The sequence below is a fragment of the Taudactylus pleione genome, unplaced genomic scaffold (genome assembly GCF_031769625.1).
Source record: "Taudactylus pleione unplaced genomic scaffold, aTauple2 ptg001032l, whole genome shotgun sequence".
NCBI classification, from domain to species: Eukaryota; Metazoa; Chordata; class Amphibia; order Anura; family Myobatrachidae; genus Taudactylus; species Taudactylus pleione.
In genome coordinates, this window is record NW_028285433.1 from 10,539,063 (window position 1) to 10,561,109 (window position 22,047).

The 22,047-nt window shown below is 41.8% G+C and overlaps 1 protein-coding gene across 1 annotated transcript in view; it reads right to left on the reverse strand.

The window, feature by feature from the left end:
* Nucleotides 1–21,767, reverse strand: part of LOC148454072 (prostaglandin reductase 1-like) — a 47,979-nt gene extending 26,212 nt beyond the window's left edge. Inside the window, exons 1-4 of the mRNA XM_088461243.1 lie at nucleotides 21,461–21,767; nucleotides 15,936–16,051; nucleotides 7,418–7,463; nucleotides 7,068–7,127 (exon numbers count right to left, since the gene is read on the reverse strand). Coding sequence (XP_088317369.1) covers nucleotides 7,068–7,127; nucleotides 7,418–7,463; nucleotides 15,936–16,041 — 212 coding nt within the window. The 5' untranslated portion in view covers nucleotides 16,042–16,051; nucleotides 21,461–21,767. The remainder of the gene's footprint in view (nucleotides 1–7,067; nucleotides 7,128–7,417; nucleotides 7,464–15,935; nucleotides 16,052–21,460) is intronic.
* Between the last annotated feature and the right edge of the window lie 280 nt (nucleotides 21,768–22,047).

Sequence of the window (22,047 nt, forward strand, 5' to 3'; positions counted from 1 at the left end):
AACAAACATGGGCACTGCTTTCAGTTTACGGAAGTCGTTACAGAAGCATAGTCTTTAATCTGGTTTCAGGATTAGAACTGTGGGACTTTGACCACTTACAGTTATAGAAGTACGGTTGAGTCTCCCATATCCAAAATGCTTGGGACCAGGGGTATTTTGGATATTGGAATATTCCATATTTTGGAATATTTGCATACCATAATGAAAGATCTTGGGAATGGGACCCATATATACACACACAGAATGCATTTGTGTGTTATATACACCTTATACACACAGCCTGATGGTCATTTTAGACTATATTTTTTATAATTTTGTGCTTTAAACAAAGTTTGTGTACATTGAACCATCAGAAATCAAAGGTTTCATTATCTCAGTCATGCTAAAATTATTCCATATTTCGGAATATTTGGATATGGGAGACAGAGCCGTAACCAGACTTTTTGGTGCCCTGTGCCAGAAAGAGCATTTGCGCCCCCCTCATTTTTTGAAGGGACATAATGCACCCAAAAAAAGGGGAATGGCTTGATGGGGGAAGGGCCAGGGAAGAGATAAGGGAGGTCAGGAGATGCTGGGGATGAAATAAGAGGAAGCTACAAGTGAGAATGATAATAAACAGAAATTTGACAGGCCCAAACAGTGCCCCCTGACCTGTGGTGCCCTGTGCGATGGCACCGGCCACACTACCCTAGTTACTGCCCTGATGGGAGACTCAACCTGTATAGAAGTGTCTAACATATTCTTAACCTCTTTTGAAACAGCCTCCCGATGGGCATCAGGTATTCTATTTCATGTGCCAAATACGGACAGGCCAATTTGCTCAGTAAACAGGCTTTCATCCCAGAGGTAACTGTTCCACTCAATGGCCGCCTTTGTCGGCTAAATCGAGTTGTCGTTTATACCACTATCTGATGCTAGTTCCCCACACCAACACTTACAAACCTCACAGCAGTCACAAAAGGAATGCCTATATGCAAATTGACTTTGGCCTGACAGTTCCTCACATTACATTTCCAGAAAAAAAATCGATGCCAAAATACAATGCTGCAGAATGCCCATTTTTATAATTTAAGTAGGTGATATGCCTCCTCCTGCAAAAAGGTTTGCCTTTCTTTTCCAACATGATGATAATGCTGCAGTTAGCCATGAGGAAGAGGAGGCAGGTAACAGTTGATATTTGGTCCAATGAGGTAGTCCCCCCGTAATAAAAGCACACACAGTCCAAGGTGCAGCACTCTCCTTAAAAAATTCTCAGACAACGAAGTGCGTCTTAAATCAACGTTTCAGTACATTTAGTACTAAGACGCACTTCGTTGTCTGAGAATTTTTTAAGGAGCGTGCGGCACCTTGGACTGTGTGTGTGTAATTATATATATATATATATATATATATACACACACACACACACACAGAAAATAATCGGTACTCACCAGATATATGAAAAAAAGACTTATTTATATATGCAAAAACAGGTTTTGAAATACCCATAGCAGCAAGATACAAGGGTTCAGTCCAGTCGACGTTTTGATCCCAATCCAGGATCTTTATCAAGACCTCAACAACCATGCAACAACAATTCCTGATGAGCAGCCAAGTGCAGGATATACACCATCACCATGCTAGCCAGACTAAATACCCCAAACAATTAACACAAGGTGCCACCCCCAGCCGCACAGCCTTCTGGGTAGCAAAAATAGTACAAACACGATAATACCATTGTATGCTTCAAATAGAACCACTCCCTTTAGGTAGAGCGTTACTACCTGTATGCAGATTGTACAGTAAGATCAGCGCTATGTACACCAGCACTAAAAGGTATAATATTACTAAAAAAAACGCGATAACCGGAAGTGACATGCGTTCCATAGCCGTGGAACGCACGCCAAAACCAGAAGTCACGTGTCCGGTCCCCATTAGGAAGCAAACAAACATCTTAAAACTAAGGGAACGCGACCACCGGAAGTTGCATGCGCTCCATCACCGTGGAACGCATGCCAGAACCGGAAGTCACATGTCCGGCCAACATTACTGATCAAAAAACAATTTAGACTACGTGTCACCATTAGAACAAGGCCTATATAAGCGCCATCTACTGGATTACAAGCATATTACACATAAAACAGGGAAGTTTGCTTTTTTAAATGTATTGCTCATGAACTTGAGATATGGTTAATCATTATGGGTAAACAGTCTGGCTAATACTAGACACCAAGTGCATATTAAAAAACAATAATACAACCACAATACTGAAAACAAATGTAATAAAAATAAAAAAATTATTATATAGAAAAACTATAATGAAAAAATATATACAAATATTGATATCCTCATGTGCAAGGTCAAAAAAATCAAAAAAGTGAAAATCATATATTACTTCAAAAAAATATTGTAAGAGTTAGACTCGTTAAGTCCTCTGGGGGCCAATGTATCAAGGTAAAAAATTCATCTAGCTTCACATTTGCGCAAAGCTAGTTCCCGATCTCCACCCCTAGCAAGGGCTGGTATATGGTCGATAAGCATGCACTTGAGACTTGCCACAGAATGTCCCTGTTCGAGAAAGTGGATTGCCACTGGTTTGTCTGATTTTTTTTTCTGCTCAAGCGCCATTCTAATCGTAGAGCGATGGTTCGCCATTCGTTCGCGAAAGCATCTCTTTGTCATCCCGACGTATGTGAAGCTAGATTAATTTTTTACCTTGATACATTGGCCCCCAGAGGACTTAACGAGTCCAACTCTTACAATATTTTTTTGAAGTAATATATGGATTTTCACTTTTTTTATTTTTTTGACCTTGCACATGAGGATATCAATATTTGTATATTTTTTTTCATTATAGTTTTTCTATATAATAATTTTTTTATTTTTATTACATTTGTTTTCAGTATTGTGGTTGTATTATTGTTTTTTAATATGCACTTGGTGTCTAGTATTAGCCAGACTGTTTACCCATAATGATTAACCATATCTCAAGTTCATGAGCAATACATTTAAAAAAGCAAACTTCCCTGTTTATGTGTAATATGCTTGTAATCCAGTAGATGGCGCTTATATAGGCCTTGTTCTAATGGTGACACGTAGTCTAAATTGTTTTTTGATCAGTAATGTTGGCCGGACATGTGACTTCCGGTTCTGGCATGCGTTCCACGGTGATGGAGCGCATGCAACTTCCGGTGGTCGCGTTCCCTTAGTTTTAAGATGTTTGTTTGATTCCTAATGGGGACCGGACACGTGACTTCCGGTTTTGGCGTGCGTTCCACGGCTATGGAACGCATGTCACTTCCGGTTATCGCGTTTTTTTAGTAATATTATACCTTTAGTGCTGGTGTACATAGCGCTGATCTTACTGTACGATCTGCATACAGGTAGTAACGCTCTACCTAAAGGGAGTGGTTCTATTTGAAGAATACAATGGTACTATCGTGTTTGTACTATTTTTGCTACCCAGCAGGCTGTGCGGCTGGGGGTGGCACCTTGTGTTAATTGTTTGGGGTATTTAGTCTGGCTAGAATGGTGATGGTGTATATCCTGCACTTGGCTGCACATCAGCAATTGTTGTTGCATGGTTGTTGAGGTCTTGATAAAGATCCTGGATTGGGATCGAAACGTCGACTGGACTGAACCCTTGTATTTTGCTGCTATGGGTATTTCAAAACCTGTTTTTGCATATATAAATAAGAATTTTTTCATATATCTGGTGAGTGCCGATTATTTTCTCTGTATATAAATGGACAGTTCTGCTGCCTTTAAATTGAGCACCCCGCCTGTATTTCTGCTATACTGGAGTGTGGACACCTTGGAATATATATATCTCCAACAAGTGTATGATGGTGTCAAATTAACATGACTAGAATCTCTAAGGATTGTTTCCAGTCTTGTTAAATACATGATACATATAATTCAGGCTTTCCTGAGTGGTCAATGTTCTCCTAAAATACAAAACATTCATCTTATCATTTTTCTCATCTCTCCTTATGTTTGGTAGCAAGTCAGGTTTTTATTGTAGGATGCACCCTTGGCTGGCCCCTCTCATGATCATAAGACACAACAATCGGCACAATTTTTAAGTGAAATAAGATCTGTCTTGAACTACACCATTTCCCGTGGCATAAGGCCCCAGCAGTCACAGAATACCACAATATATTCACAGGTGCAGCTGGGTTGGGGAAGGCAGGACACGAGCCACGAATGACGGAGGGAGGGGGCGCCACAGATGCAGTTGTGATCCTGGGGAGCAGGGATGGAGGATACCTCGTACGCAATTAGGGGAGGGGGTGGTTGGGTGTAGTTTATGGATGGTAATAATAAAAACCAAGGCAGTTAAAGGGGTTCATGATATAATGTGGTTAATTAGGATGAATTTTTTTTTTTTTTATAATTACACTCTGGTGTAATTAATTGATGATGTAGTGGTTAATTAATAATGGGGATTATAATGATAATTATTGTAAACAGGTTAATTAATTTTATTAATTGGGGTTATTATGAAGCAAAAGTAGTTAATGATTGCGATTCTTTTTGTATTATAAAGTGGTCATTGACGCTTTCTGCATTATATGAAGGTCATATAGGAAGAAGGGGACTACTACATATTGAAGGGGAGCCTAGTTCACTCCTGAATGTATAGATTTTATACATGTCTTACTCATTGAATGTCACCTCTATACATTGTACTGCAAGTGTGACCGTAATCTAGAACAGGGATAGGCAACCTCTGGCACTTCAGCTGTTGTGGAACTGCTTCTTCCAGCATTCCCTGCCACAGTTTTGCTATTCGGGCATGCTAAAACTGTGGCAGGGCCTGCTGGGAGGTGTAGTTCCACAGCTTCTGGAGTACCACAGGTCACATGCCCTGATGTAGAAGGTACTTTACAATGTTAATGTAGCCATGCAATTTGAATATCTGTCAGGAGGGCACAGTATGTCAGAGAGCACAGTAAAATATAGGTGCTGCAATCCTCTAAGTTTTACAATGTAAGTAACAAGACACTAATGACTCAGCAAGTTCTTAGGCTCAGTCTAACCCTGTCACACCTGGAGCGATTTTACCTCTCAATGGTCAGGACATTTTTTTTGTTTTGGTGATCTGCCCGTTAGATTGTCTTATTCATGGCAAATAACAGTAGAAATGGAAAAAAAAAAAAATGTATAATTTGTTTTCATTATTCTTGCTATAGTCACTTTCACCCAATTAGTTTAATCCCCAAAAATGACACAGACAAGTAAATGTCTAGTTCTTCTGAGTATAGCTATACTTTATAAGGGTACTTTATACAAATTCTGATAGTGTAGGGCCTTGGTGGCTAACCTTGACACTCCAGATGTTGTGGAACTACATATCCCAGCATGCACTGCTACCATTTTGCTATTAGGGCATGCTAAAACTGTGGCAAGGCATGCTGGGATATGTAGTTCCACAACATCTGGAGTGTCAAGGTTAGCCACCACTGGTGTAGGACATAGGAACAAAATGTAGACATTTTAGTTTTAAAGGTTCTTTTTTTTTTAACTGATGACCCCATATGCACCCATCATTTTCGGGAGCCCAAAGGTGGGCGCAAACACATGATGTTTAAAGGTCGCCAGTACTAGTTAGCTGCTTGCAATTGGCTGATTGAAAATGCTCTCCTAGCGCTAAGTAATGTACAAGCAACCAAGTTCAAATTATATTTTTGTGTGCTTTTTTTTAGTACACAAGTTTTTATCTGATGTATTACAGAAATGGTCTAGTTTTATTGAAGCCTTAAGGCACACATCCACTAGACAATTAATTTGAGCGATTGAACGATAACGATATCATTCGATAATCATTTGAAAATCGTTCGCACATTGTTTAAAAAATGTCTAAAACGTCCAGCGATGCGCACTCCCGCTGGTCGTTTAGATATCTATCATCGTACAAATATGTTGTGCAACCTGACGATATCGTCAGGTTCAACATGTTTGCAGATGATTGATGTGCCTACGACTGCTTGTTCAGTGTAGGCACATCACAGACAGACAAACGACTGCACGATTACAATGTCGTAATCGTGTAGTCTTTTGCCTGTTGTCTAGTGGATGTGTGCCTTAATTGTGAGAGTGCAATTTGCAAGTAAATCAAATTGTTAGAAGCATGGGTTGTAAGCTGGGTACACACCCAGAGTTTCACTAACTCTACCAAGTTTAAGGATATCCATGCTTCAGCACAGATGACTTAATTAGTACCTCAGTCAATTTGATTTAACCATCTGGACTCAAGTATGAATATCCGTAAAACATGGACTGTAATGCCTGACGGGTCGGCACCCTATATAGTGTGTGCTGACTGTGATATGTCAGTCCCGTCGTTTTGGTGTAATTCAGAAAGTGCCGCATGTACACACCTTGGCTCAATGTCTGTCATCTGTGTATGGATACACTATATCGGCGATATGATTTGGAATCGCAAGGATCGTTTGGAGCTAAACTATTATTGGCTAGTGTGTTCGTTGTATATTGGACGTTTTCGGGGTTGATATGGACGGTGTGAACCGGTCTAGTCGTTCGCATTATTTGGCAAAATATTGTACCCAGCTTAACGTAATTCTGTTACTGGTGCCGCCCTGTACATCTTTCAATAGTTATAACTTTGCATAAGCCAACAACTCCATATAGGATGTAATCATGGTCCCGGCTGTCGGGATGCCGGTGCACAGAATGCCGGCGCCGGAAAACTGACACCAGTCAGAATCCCGGTGCTAGGGTTAGGCTGCAGGGGAGTTTTAGTGGTAGGGTTACTATACTTACCTGGTTGTGTCAGGATACCGGCGTCGAGATTCTGAGTGCCGGGTATCTCGAGCACCGGCATCCTGTACCCAGCCTCTCCACATTGGCCTTGTATAAGGAAAGAATTTTTCTTCATTTTACCACCGAAGCCTAAATATTATAGGCTCTGAGAGACAAGTTAGTAGCCTGTTCCACTAACTGCCCATTTGAAGGGTACATACTAACACCTTCAGTAATCTATGACCATATAGTGTCTTAAATACAAATTCACAGCCATGTCAGTTGTGCATTATAGATCATTTAACATAGATACAATATTTTACCTGGCAACTTGGGATCCCATCATAACATCCCCTTCTTTCAACATTTGTCTACTGTACGGCCTGTGAGGTAGAAGACATAACGGGTGAAAAATAAATACAACACATGCGGCACATACTCTGTGAAACCCATTTTGGCACATCACTGTACATGCAAGAGGGTATCATGTGCATTCACCGCTTCCCCATAAACCCTGTGCCTGTTTGCTCTGCAGGACTTGGGAGAGAGGGAGGGAGGGAGATTTAAGCTGATGTTTGGTCCTTCCATAAATGTGGCCAGTCCGAGCATGGTAGTGCCTATTCTGAAATAGCACATATATTATTTTTATTTTTTAATCATTACTAGCATTTACCTCATGTATGGGTCCACACTCAAAAAGGTTGATTCCAGCAACACTTCTGAAACAGACAGAAAAACACTATCAGACATCGCTCAGGGTGCTGCCATGTGAAGCTAGACAAGAACTGCTGGAATTTGTATTGACGGCAGTACAGCTATGTCTGTGCAGGAAACCCATTCCAACATTAGTGATCTTTTTTATGACCTAGTCTCACAAACAAATTATTGTTCATGAACAATAAGTGAAAACTATACTATTTAGTGTTCCTGCAAAGATTTATTTTGTTGGGTTGCTAATCGCTGAGGAGGGCACATAGTTTTGAAGTACAAAATTCTGGATGAAGCTGAAATATACATGTATGGTTATGATATCAATGTGTCACATTATATGCAAGAGATACGTTTAAGATGACGGCGGTCGCAATCCCGACCGCTGGCATCTAGAGTCCTTAATCCCGGCTAGGGTTAAATGACCGGCGTCTATAATCCAGACGCCTGTCATTTTCCCGACGCCGGCACACCGGCGCCCGATCGAAGGAATACCAGGCGCCGCAAGCGGACAGCCGCAGGGGGGGAGGGTTAGGTTTAGGCCACTCGGGGGGGACTTAGGCACCCCCCTGGGAGGGTTAGGGTTAGGCTAGGGGGAGGGAGGGTTAGGGTTAGGTACCCCCCTGGATCTTAGGGTTAGGCACCCCCCCCCCCCCCCTGGGATTTAGGTTTAGGCAGCGGGGAAGGGGAGGTTAGGGTTAGGCACCCCTAAGGAGGGTTAGGGTTAGAATAGAATAGTTTATACTTACCTTTAGACGATCTGGATTTCCAGCGCTGTCGGTCTTCCGCTGCCAGGCTCTGCTGTTTTGTCGGGCTGCCATAGCCGGGATTCGAACTGCCGGTCATGTGGCAGCCAGCATTCCATACCGAATGCCTATGTAATATTTATTAAACACTTTCCCATTCAAAGTTTTGTACAATAGACCTGATGCAGCAAAGATCGCAGAAGCAAAGACGCATGCAATCGGTAGATTAATTTACAGTGCGCGAACTAGCAATAGCGTTGGGACATGCGTTTTCAGAGGCTACGCAGACCCAGAGCACAGTGATTGACTGGAAGTGTCGTTTGTGGGTGGTGACGGGGGGGTGGTCAGCGGAACGCAGGCATGCCAGGGCGTTGGAATGGCGTTGCAGGGTCGTGCAAAAATTATCCACTGTAATACCAGACGCAGCATGAGGCCTAATAGCGTGCGCTGAAGTTATCAATTGCTGAGTGAGGGCTGACCAGCCTTAACTGTGCGTGCGAGTCCGATGTTACAGATTACTTCGCTATGTTGCCCAAGTATACGGATGTGTGTAAGGGAAAGTGGGCATCCTTATGGTAAGCTGTGATCACAATGCAAACATTTGCATTTCACCGCTAATATTGGCAACTGTAGTGCGTGTGTTCTAGCAGAATAGCGATCCTTGCTAAATCAGTTCTATAAACCCCCTAAGTACCCACCAATCCTCTCCAGATGCCAAATTGTGGTAAGTTAACAAAAAGGGGACAGTTAATTCTGTTAATTTACTGGTGCTTGAGGTAATGACTCCATGTACAGAAATAAGCCAGTCTATATATTGTATACAGATTTATAGACCTATTTCATGTCTCATAGGGACCTAATTCATGTCTCATAAGTTGGATCTAGCTTGAAAGTACTTATAAAAAAAGGTATATGAAGCCTTGTTCAGGAGGGCATTAAACAGGAAATAACATTCACACAGCAGACACCATGCAGGGGAGGATTGGCCATTAGTCACCGGGAAGTTTCCCGGGAGGCAGACAGGACTATGGGGCCGAATGCTGCATGTGGCACCGCCCCCGGTAGCTCGTCACTCACTATTTTCTTCTGAAAGGCACTGCCTGCCCACCGGCTAGTGTCACAGGCCCACGGCTTGGAGGAGTTCTGTGCTTCTGAAACCGCGAGCATAGGCTGTCATCTTGCAAGACAGAACTCCTCCATTCATCACCAGTTCAATTCCCGACACCTACCCTGAAAGAAATGTGCAGCATTGATACGCAGCAGCTCTTACTTCAGCACACCAAACTCCTTCCCCCCATCCACGACACCTGCCAACCCCCCTCATCTCCACAGGTTCCCTGCTCCTGCTCACTCCCCCCACCCACGGCACCATACACCCTCTCCCCACTCATGGCACCCCCGGACCCCCTTCTCCTCCCCCATACAGGTTCCCTGCTTCTGCTCTCTCCCCCTTATAAAGCCAAACTCCCTACCCCCATCCGCAGCACCCCCTTCCCCACACAGGTTCCCTACTCCTGCTCTCTTCCTTCACAGCTCCAAACTCCCTCCCACACACAGGTTTCCTGCTCCTGCCACTTATAGCGGAGAGACTGCAGGTAGACTGCAGTTATGGTAGATTTAGGATTAGGCTGCAGTTAGGGTTAGGCTGCAGTCAGGTTAGGCTACAGTTAGGGTGAGGTTTGGATTAGGTTGCAGTTAGGGTTAGGATTAGGGCTATTTCAAACTTGCCGGTTTTGACCACGCGACAAAAAGCCGCCCGTTTTTTTGCCGGGTGTGAAATATAGTAATGCAGGTAGGTCCTGTCACACGGCCCGGACATGGCACGGTTGCCGTGTAACAGCCGGGAATATCCACTGTGCAGGACAGCTACTTTGCCGTGTCCATGCCGTCCCTGCACGCCAGTGGTGTAAAGGAAACAATGCTTCCTTTCACACACACCGGTCGGCATGCCCAGTAGTTTAAATAAAATAAATTATTAAAAGCGGCTCAAAGCCGCTGGTTGTGAAAGGCAGTGAGTGCCTGAATAAAAAACGTCCAGCTACTGCCTGTTTTTTGGCCGGATGGCCAAAACCGGCAAGTGTGAAACTGGCCTTAGGCTGCAGTTACTGTAGGTTAGGCTGCAGTTAGGATTAGACTGCGGGTAGGCTGCAGTTATAGTAGAGTTAGGGTTAGGCTGCAGTCAGGTTAGGCTACAGTTAGGGTGAGGTTTGGATTAGGTTGACGTTAGGGCTAGGATAAGGCAGTGGTTAGGGTTAGGCTGCAGTTAGGTTGAGGTTAGGATTATGCTGTCGTTAGGGTTAGGCAGCTTTTACATATTTACCCTTCTTTAGTCAAAATGATGTTAGACATGCCCGACGCTGTCAATATTCATGATTACATTACTATCCTTTCAGCATTAGTATCTTCTGAACAACTCCCACTGTATCTGGTGCTGGCTGGGCTGAAGGGCATTCTTTTGTGGGTATATGAGGAGCTCGGTGCAGATAGGGCTATTAGAGTGTTAATTCTCCTCCCATAGGCAGAGGCCTGAACCTCTGCCGCTCACTATCAGCAACCACTGCCATGGCGCCTCCTGCTCCAGTCTCCCTTTGAGGCATCCATTGTCAGATTGGGGCACGAAGGGCCCACTGGAGGAATGCAGGGGTAGAGGTACTGGAACACCAACCCGAGGCACCCCTGCAAGCGCCCTGAGGCACCCCAGTGTGCGGTGGCACCCAGTTTGGGAACCACTGCTATAGGCTACAATGGCTAACACCAATTAATATAGCATTAGCTAATATAGCACATGCCTGGTAAATCTCACAATATAGCCCCACAGAAACCTATGGGGGCTTCTATTGTGATCGGAAACACGGGAGCCGCAGCAGATAACTCTGATATCTGCTGCAGAAACCCTGTAATACATCTAGGGGATGCTGTATTTACATTTTGAGGGAATTTTAGGCGATTTTCCGCAAAATTAATTTTTGCAGGAAATCCACAATTAGCCAGTTAGAAGAGAATATTTGACACTGGCTATCATCGTGTTAATAAGCATGAACAGTATCTGTACCAGCCATCAGTCATCCAAACGGATACGGCTACTGACAGGCTCCACACTGACCTGCAGAAGTGCTACATTCAGCCATACCACAGTCAGCAAAGATAATGGGATCTATTTATTAAGCAGTGTTAGGAGACAGAGTGAAAAGTGATAAGGTGCCAGCCAATTAGCTCCTAACTGTCATTTTTCAAACACAGCCTATGAGATGGCAGTAAGGAGCTGATTGGCTGGCACCTTATCACTTTTCACTCTGTCTCCTAGACCCTCTACAATAAATTTTGGTGATATAAAATGTTTTATCACTGTGATAGAAAATCTTTTTTATTGTCAGTGCTAGATAAATATGCACTGCATGTTTTCCTTTTAAAATTACTTAAAAAATAAAAAAGCATAAAGGGGTCTATTCACCAAGCCTTGGAGAGAGATAAATGGAGAAAGATAAGTCCCAGCCTATCAGCTCCTAACTGCCATTTTTCAAACACAGCCTGTAAATCTACAATTAGGAGCTGATTGGCTGAGACTTATCTTTCTCCATTTTATCCCTCACCAAAGCTTAGTGAATAGACCCCTAAGTGCAATTACACTATATTGAGAAAAACTTATCACATTCGCTTTCCACTATTATTCACTGACAATTATTTATTCTGCACACACAAAAAAAAAAAAACACAACTAATTTATTTGTATATATTGTAAGGTGTTCCATACTATTGAAACTACAAAGAAATCATTCAAACCAAACAAAAGAACTGACCGTGTAATGGAGCAATTATCATGAATTAAAAAAATAAAAAAAAAGGGGACATGACCATTGATACTGGGGCCTCCTCGTAACCATGGAGACCAGTGCAGGAGAACATAGGAAAATAAAGCCAAGTTGTCACCACCGAGCCCATCCAAAGCTTTTTGCATTTAACAGACAACAGTGAAAATTATACAAATATTTTGAACTGAAAGCTGCAATCTAGATAGGATTTGTGTGGAATGTTTATTTATATCCTGAAGAAAGAGTAGTAAAGACACTGAAATATTGATACTAAACTGCTTCTATTGCATTATTGGACCTGAATGCAGCACCTCCAGTTCTAGTATTTAACTGTGAAGCTGCATACACACAACGATTTTTTGAGCGATTATCGTTAAACGATATTGTTCAACGATAATCGTTTGAAAAAAATCGTTCACTTTCTGAGTCAAACGATGAACGATAATCGTTCATGCACGTTCACGTTTGTAGTTCAGTCAGACTTGTCAACCCAACGATTTTCATTAAGGGAATATGCAAAAATCGTTTGTAGTTCAAAAAAATCGTTCATTACACTTTAAAAAATCTGACAGATAATCTGACAGAAAATAGTTCATAAAATCGTTGTGTGTGTATGCAGCATAATGGTGCATACACACGGTCAGATTTGTCAGATGAGCGATTTGAACGATTTTTGACTGCATTAAAATGAATGGAAATCGTCCAAGCCTGACTGCAAACACATCAGATGTCAGATATCGTTATCTGACCATCGAGAACGCGCATCGTTCATCTGACAGATATGTCAGATTTTTCTTCAGATATGAACGACAGAACGATTTTTTAAATTGTTATCGTTCCGATCTGAAGGAAAAACTGACCGTGTGTATGCACCATAACAAATAAACACACTTGCACATTGTCAAGAGATACACATTTAATTTTAAGCAACATGGATAATACATTTATGTGTAATAAGATCAGTCACAAGTCTCTTTTATGGAGTAAAACAAACATTTGCTGACAACAAGCTATGTAGCAATGCAAAGGCTCCCAATACATTTCTTTTTTTACATGCAGAGGAAACACTATTTGCTTTTGCATGTAGCCCACAAATACTGGACAGGCTTGATTTTTAAATTGCAATTTAGATTTGAGTTTGGACACACCCCTTTCAAATCTAAAGGTCTAGACCAGGGGTCTTCAACCTTGGCCCTCCAGCTGCTGTGGAACTACACATCCCAGCATGCACTGCCACATTTTTTATATCACAGCATGCTAAAACTATGGCAGTGCATGCTGGGATGTGTAGTTCCACAGCAGCTGGAGGGCCAAGGTTGAAGACCCCTGGTCTAGACGATGTGCTCAAGATGCGATATCGTGAGCGATTTCCCTTGAACTCTCCGTGGTAGCTCCCCGGCACTCCAGGACACGATATGGTGCTAAAAAGTGTCCAATCTGACCAACGGCCTATCAAGTATCCTTAACGATTTCCAGTGTGTCGTGTACAATATTGGCAAATCTTGCCTGCTGTAGTCAAAATCTGAAGACGCGATGTAGGACCTGCGAGTACATGCATTGGCATCGTTACTGTGAGTGGACACTCACGATTTGGACATACTTTACACAATTTTGCTGTCCCAATGCACCGAAATCGGGTGAATCGTGCTAAATATAGTCTAGTGGCTAGCCACAAGTGACCCTCTGGTAGAGTAACAATGTATTATTCAAGTGCATGGTCTGGAACCTGACCCATAAGGCATCAGGTATTTCCTCTGCCCCGTCTAACTCTGGAGGCATCAGACTGTCTCCTCCTGTCCCGGATCCTGGCAGACGCACTCTGCATGGACAGAGAGGACCATCTTCCCGCTGCTCTCACTCTAAACCACACTTCGGCTCTCATTGCATGTATGGAACTGCACACAGGTTCCCATCCCTAACTATGTACCTCACAAACTGCAGCGTCGTAACAGGGCGAGTGAACAGATGTCTCCAGGTATAGTGATGTAGCAATTCTGCCTACTTTGGTGTTGGCTCCGCCTACAGTTTATTTGGTACCGCCCACTTCCAGAAATTTGTCTAAAGCTGCTTTTAGTCCCCAATCCACCCTTGTCACCATGTTAGGTACCTGCTACACCTCCTCTACCCTGTGTAATGTCACTCTTCTCTGTTTTAGGGGCATTTTATATGGGATTTCATGTGTACTTTAGTAAAATGTAACAACAGTAACAAATGTTGACAAAGAACAGTAAATAAAAAAATTGTTAGTATAATAGACAGCAAAAGATAGGTGTTCTGGGTAGAGTACAATTAAACCCAGTTAAATGCAAAATATGTCACCTACACAAAGGGGCACATTTGAATAAACAGGTAGATTAACAGAGAGACCAGTTCAATTGTCAATTTGTTAAAAAAAAAAAAAAAAAAAAATAGAAAAATTTGAGAAATGATTGAACAAGGGGTAAAAAGAGCCAGGAAATAAGGCAATGAAAAGGGGGAAAAGAAGGTACAGTAAAGCAGAAAAATTGGCATAATATACTGTCATTTTAAAACAGACAGGGCTGTCGCTAGCCTGCTAAGCAACGGGTTTGGTATAATAGATGTACAAGAAAAATATAGACAATAGATGTTAGACAGGCAATAGGTTGACAGGGAGAAAAGATCGAGACATTGTCGACCTTTTTAATGTGGATTTGTTGACTGGAAGCCCCAATCAAAGGAGCAGCTCCTGCCTCCAAGCAAAAGACACTGCAGTATTCTCTAGATCTGTTCATTTTCTGTCAATGCATGTGGTAAGTCTCATGCGAATAATGAGGGAGAAGACTGATCTGGAGAGGAGAGTCACAATAAGGCATCGGCATGAACCATGCCGATGCATGGACGGTAATGTGATCCTTGTACCATAGCCGTGATGGACAAAACGTGATGGGAATGTGCCAAAAGTATAGAATAATGTTTCGCCCATACAGTTGAATCCTCGCATATCTTTTCAGCAGTTGTGCCAAACAGTCCCTCTTTAGCGCTCACGTCAAATTCTGTTTACAGACTTAGTTGCACGCAGATATCAAATTATTCAAAGTCTTCTGGGGCATTCTAGTCGCATTTTGAGCAAAAAAAAGACGATCGACGCGAACAGTTGCATGGGACCTGGGGACTTACTCTCGTCAGGCATGTCGCACTTGGCATATTGAGGATAGATGTAAAGGAAACATAGATGTATTTAACAAGGATAAAAAGCAAGGGATTTCAGAGATACATCATGATTTTCTGAGCAACCACGGAGCTATCCCCATAGTTTCTTATGGGGATGGAGTTAATGGGTTATTTAACAAGCTTTGAAAAACTTAGCATTTCAGAGCTTGTCTTGCATTACCTAAAGCCATCTTCAGATGGCATTAGCAGTTAGCACGCTGATCCCTATCTGCGCATGTGCAGTTGCACAGATTGCTCTGAACCCACAAAAAAAAAAAGTTTGTTTTCACGTTACTTATTTCTTACGGCCAAGAATGCTCGTGTCTGGCCACTGAGCATTGATAAATAGTCTCAAAAAACAATTCCAAATCGCCATGCTATGCAGTCATATGAAATGTTAGTTTTTGGAGCATTGTATAGAATTTTGTTTAATAGACCCCTTAGACACAGGTCCTGGTAGTTTCTAGATAAAACATTAATAACATAAAATGTACTTCCCCTTTATGAGTAGTTATGCTACAGATTACATTTGTCTTCAACTAAGAAAAAAAAAAAAAAAAAAAAAAAACATTCTATGTACAGTAAGTAGTCACTCTTTGAATTCTAAATAAAGTATTTATATAGCAAACATTATATAGCTATGTTCTGCTCTGGAAAAGGGCAGTTTCACAGGATTTCTTCATAACTTTCTGTTCCTGGAGTATTTTAGAGATTACAAGCATATGAAATCCCACTGCACCTGCTTATCATTCCTTACCTCCATCTTTTAGGGGCGGCAGCTCTTTCTCTATTAACTTGAAATCCTCAGGTTTTGGTGCACCATCAAAGTGCTTCACCATAGTCCATGACTTAGATACAACCATCTTTATTCACCTGTGAATGGGGGGGGGGGGGAGGAAAAAGAGAAAAAGAAGGATTACCATTGCTGCCAAAAACATGAAAAACAAAAAAAGAGGGCGCCAAAAGTTGTTTACATTGTAATGGATTTACAACCCTAAGAATTAAAATGCTACAGCACTATTTTTTTTTTAATGCACTTGTGTGTATTTTACTGCGTCATGCATTCAGGGCTCAGCAGACACTAAGAGGTTCAGATAAACCAGGGATGGGGAACCTCCTGCCCGGGGGCCGTATAAGGCCCTCAGAATCATTTGGTCTGGCCCTCTGAACTTTTTTTCTGCTAGTATCATCTGGCTAGCCAAGTGACTAGACTGGCACCCTGCAGCCAGAATCTATGCAGCAGTGCCGCCTGGAGCGACCTTAGGACGCTTCAAACGGTCACACCGCTGCCATTACAGCACCCTGGAGCATCCTCAGGATGCTCCGGGCATTGCTGTAATCACCGGCGATTGTGGCCCCACCCCAAATGGAGAGGACGTGGCCTACACCAGGCCTGCGAATAATGTATATATATCTATCATTAAAATGGCCCTTGGCAGAAAAAAGGTTCCCCACCCCTGAGATAAACACTATAGTAGAGATGAGCAGTTCAGTTTTGTCTCGGTTTTCCCATTAAGTACAGATCTCAGAGCAAAGCGTAAGCTATACTGGGAATTTGATCGCCTAAGGGACATTTTAAGTCTTACCATTTGATTTACCCAGCATATGATTGTGTTATCTCTGGAGGGAGTATCCATCAAGGAACTTACTTTATGGTTCTTTCACATCATTATTTGTGGCATTTTAATATTTATTATTTCATTCTATACATCTCTGTTTTTTGAGAATCATTGTATTTGATCTTATTAAATTGTTGTTTTTTTATGATATCAACTGTTCATTCATAATTTTGGAAATAGCTCCTATTTATAGAATTAGCGCTGGTATTTTATATATTTTCTGTCTTGTTCCATATACTATAGGGGCTTACATCCCCTATATACCAGCAGCTCTCTGACAGCGCTCAGATTTTTTGAGTTCCAAAAAGTATACTCAGAAATGTTAATAATGTAAAACACAGAGGCATTAGAAGCTGCATACAGATCTGCACTGCTAGCATATGGGACAAGTTTACACCAGGTGTATTTAAGATAAATGTAATTTGTTTGATAATACAGGCCTGAGCCTCTATATAATCATGCAGAATGTGGTCAAGTAATGAGAAAATACTATAAGCTTTAGGGGCACATTTATTACTTATCAGGTCTTAAGGTGCCTACACACTTAGCGACATTTTACACGATTTGGCCGATTCCGATGCATCATGACGACAAATCGTGTAAAAATATGCCCAAATCGTGGGTGTCCACTCACGATCACGGTGCCGATGCGCGTCCCCGCAGGTCGTACATCACATCTTCAGATCTGCCGTGCTGTAGTGCAGATTTGCCAATCTGGGACACCATGCACTGGAAAACTTAAGGATGCACGATAGATCGTTTGTCACATTGGACACTTTTTACACCAAATTGTGTGCAGGACTTCCAGGGAGCTGCCGGAGGAGAGTTCAAGGGAAATCGTACACAATGTCGGATCGTGAGCACATTGCTAAGTGTGTAGGCACCTTTAGACTAAATGATTAGAAATCTTTATTGTTGCTATTCGTATCAATAAGAAATTCTGTACGGTCCAGATGTATGAAGAATCACATCCAAAGACAGGTGCCCTGATAGGTGCCCATGCCTGCAATGTGTAAAGTAAAGTGATCGCACCAGCAGGTGACCTACTGTGCATGTGCGGTCATTACACAGAGCATGCAGTATTGGCTATTACCCAGCAGAATGTGCAATGTGTAGCCTATAGGCCAGTGGTTCCCAAACTTTTTAGAATCACGACAACCTATCAGCATATATTCCACTGCACCCCTGGGCCAAAAGTTTCATATTGAGAAATTCAGCAAAAATGAAATAAAGCAAATTGTGCTTATATGTCACCCTTAGGTTCAGTTATGTGGTGGCTGACAGGGCTGCGTTTCTTTTGTCCACATATTGTTTGATTAGCAGCCATTGGCACTGACTAAAAATGTATTTTATTTGGTACTGGAACACCAACCCGAGGCACCCCTGCAAGCGCCCTGAGGCACCCCAGTGTGCGGTGGCACCCAGTTTGGGAACCACTGCTATAGGCTACAATGGCTAACACCAATTAATATAGCATTAGCTAATATAGCACATGCCTGGTAAATCTCACAATATAGCCCCACAGAAACCTATGGGGGCTTCTATTGTGATCGGAAACACGGGAGCCGCAGCAGATAACTCTGATATCTGCTGCAGAAACCCTGTAATACATCTAGGGGATGCTGTATTTACATTTTGAGGGAATTTTAGGCGATTTTCCGCAAAATTAATTTTTGCAGGAAATCCACAATTAGCCAGTTAGAAGAGAATATTTGACACTGGCTATCATCGTGTTAATAAGCATGAACAGTATCTGTACCAGCCATCAGTCATCCAAACGGATACGGCTACTGACAGGCTCCACACTGACCTGCAGAAGTGCTACATTCAGCCATACCACAGTCAGCAAAGATAATGGGATCTATTTATTAAGCAGTGTTAGGAGACAGAGTGAAAAGTGATAAGGTGCCAGCCAATTAGCTCCTAACTGTCATTTTTCAAACACAGCCTATGAGATGGCAGTAAGGAGCTGATTGGCTGGCACCTTATCACTTTTCACTCTGTCTCCTAGACCCTCTACAATAAATTTTGGTGATATAAAATGTTTTATCACTGTGATAGAAAATCTTTTTTATTGTCAGTGCTAGATAAATATGCACTGCATGTTTTCCTTTTAAAATTACTTAAAAAATAAAAAAGCATAAAGGGGTCTATTCACCAAGCCTTGGAGAGAGATAAATGGAGAAAGATAAGTCCCAGCCTATCAGCTCCTAACTGCCATTTTTCAAACACAGCCTGTAAATCTACAATTAGGAGCTGATTGGCTGAGACTTATCTTTCTCCATTTTATCCCTCACCAAAGCTTAGTGAATAGACCCCTAAGTGCAATTACACTATATTGAGAAAAACTTATCACATTCGCTTTCCACTATTATTCACTGACAATTATTTATTCTGCACACACACAAAAAAAAAAAAACACAACTAATTTATTTGTATATATTGTAAGGTGTTCCATACTATTGAAACTACAAAGAAATCATTCAAACCAAACAAAAGAACTGACCGTGTAATGGAGCAATTATCATGAATTAAAAAAAAAAAAAAAAAGGGGACATGACCATTGATACTGGGGCCTCCTCGTAACCATGGAGACCAGTGCAGGAGAACATAGGAAAATAAAGCCAAGTTGTCACCACCGAGCCCATCCAAAGCTTTTTGCATTTAACAGACAACAGTGAAAATTATACAAATATTTTGAACTGAAAGCTGCAATCTAGATAGGATTTGTGTGGAATGTTTATTTATATCCTGAAGAAAGAGTAGTAAAGACACTGAAATATTGATACTAAACTGCTTCTATTGCATTATTGGACCTGAATGCAGCACCTCCAGTTCTAGTATTTAACTGTGAAGCTGCATACACACAACGATTTTTTGAGCGATTATCGTTAAACGATATTGTTCAACGATAATCGTTTGAAAAAAATCGTTCACTTTCTGAGTCAAACGATGAACGATAATCGTTCATGCACGTTCACGTTTGTAGTTCAGTCAGACTTGTCAACCCAACGATTTTCATTAAGGGAATATGCAAAAATCGTTTGTAGTTCAAAAAAATCGTTCATTACACTTTAAAAAATCTGACAGATAATCTGACAGAAAATAGTTCATAAAATCGTTGTGTGTGTATGCAGCATAATGGTGCATACACACGGTCAGATTTGTCAGATGAGCGATTTGAACGATTTTTGACTGCATTAAAATGAATGGAAATCGTCCAAGCCTGACTGCAAACACATCAGATGTCAGATATCGTTATCTGACCATCGAGAACGCGCATCGTTCATCTGACAGATATGTCAGATTTTTCTTCAGATATGAACGACAGAACGATTTTTTAAATTGTTATCGTTCCGATCTGAAGGAAAAACTGACCGTGTGTATGCACCATAACAAATAAACACACTTGCACATTGTCAAGAGATACACATTTAATTTTAAGCAACATGGATAATACATTTATGTGTAATAAGATCAGTCACAAGTCTCTTTTATGGAGTAAAACAAACATTTGCTGACAACAAGCTATGTAGCAATGCAAAGGCTCCCAATACATTTCTTTTTTTACATGCAGAGGAAACACTATTTGCTTTTGCATGTAGCCCACAAATACTGGACAGGCTTGATTTTTAAATTGCAATTTAGATTTGAGTTTGGACACACCCCTTTCAAATCTAAAGGTCTAGACCAGGGGTCTTCAACCTTGGCCCTCCAGCTGCTGTGGAACTACACATCCCAGCATGCACTGCCACATTTTTTATATCACAGCATGCTAAAACTATGGCAGTGCATGCTGGGATGTGTAGTTCCACAGCAGCTGGAGGGCCAAGGTTGAAGACCCCTGGTCTAGACGATGTGCTCAAGATGCGATATCGTGAGCGATTTCCCTTGAACTCTCCGTGGTAGCTCCCCGGCACTCCAGGACACGATATGGTGCTAAAAAGTGTCCAATCTGACCAACGGCCTATCAAGTATCCTTAACGATTTCCAGTGTGTCGTGTACAATATTGGCAAATCTTGCCTGCTGTAGTCAAAATCTGAAGACGCGATGTAGGACCTGCGAGTACATGCATTGGCATCGTTACTGTGAGTGGACACTCACGATTTGGACATACTTTACACAATTTTGCTGTCCCAATGCACCGAAATCGGGTGAATCGTGCTAAATATAGTCTAGTGGTCTTCAACCTTGGCCCTCTAGCTGCTATGGAATTAGGGATCCCAGGATGCCCTGCCACAGTTTTAGCATGCTGTTGTAACGGTGGCAAGGCAAGCTGGGATGTGTAGTTCCACAGCAGCTAGAGGGCCAAGGTATGGGTGCACCTACAATCTCTCTGCACCTTTGTCAGACTCCCTAACCTGCAGTGCAGCATGCTTTTGCCTGGTTGCAAAGTTACTAGCAACTCAAAAGCAGCCCTTCTGATAGATCAAGGGCAAGTTAAATAGGTTACAAAGCAAATATTTACTTAGTATATAGCTTGGTGTGTACATAGTTCACTAGAAAAGACAGTGTTGGTGTCAAAGTAATGAATGCATAAGACACAGTAATATATTATACGTCGGTCTAGCAGTAAACGATCCTCACTATGTACTGTGCAAAGAAAACATATTCCCTTGTGTCAAAGCCGTCTAATAATCCCCCTTATATCCGTGGACTTACCTGCTGGAAGTGATCACCTTGTTATGCGCTGATTACAGTAGTTGATGTATTTCTTGCCCTGCAACTTATAGTTCTTCTGACTGCAGAGACTTTGTCCAGATATACTGAGTGTCCTAGAGCGCGTGAGAGGCCGTTTTCATACTCCCCTTCCTCATTTTGGCCCCTCCTCTGTTAAGTAAAGTAGCAATTCCTAGCTCTATAACAGAATACTGATTGTGAGCTTGATCCTTGAACCAAGCGAGTTATACTGCCAGTGTTTCAGGAAGAGTTAACACCTCACGTCTGGCCTCTCCTCTATTAAGTAGCAGTTTCGAGCTCTATATCAGAATATTGATTGAATAAGAACATGAGCTTTCTCTTTCATGCTCACAACACAACGTCAGCTTCCTTCAGTTTTGCATGAACTGTTGTTGATGAGTAATGTGCATCATCCTGCACTATAGCAGCAGGCAGCATGTAGTGCCAGCTTGCTATGTTTCAGGAAAAGGTACAATTATGCTAATTATGTTTTAAAGTAGAATCTACTATTGAAAGTATGAAAGGCATTCTTAAAAGGTTTTCTTAACTGAGCAATTTTATATTTTTGC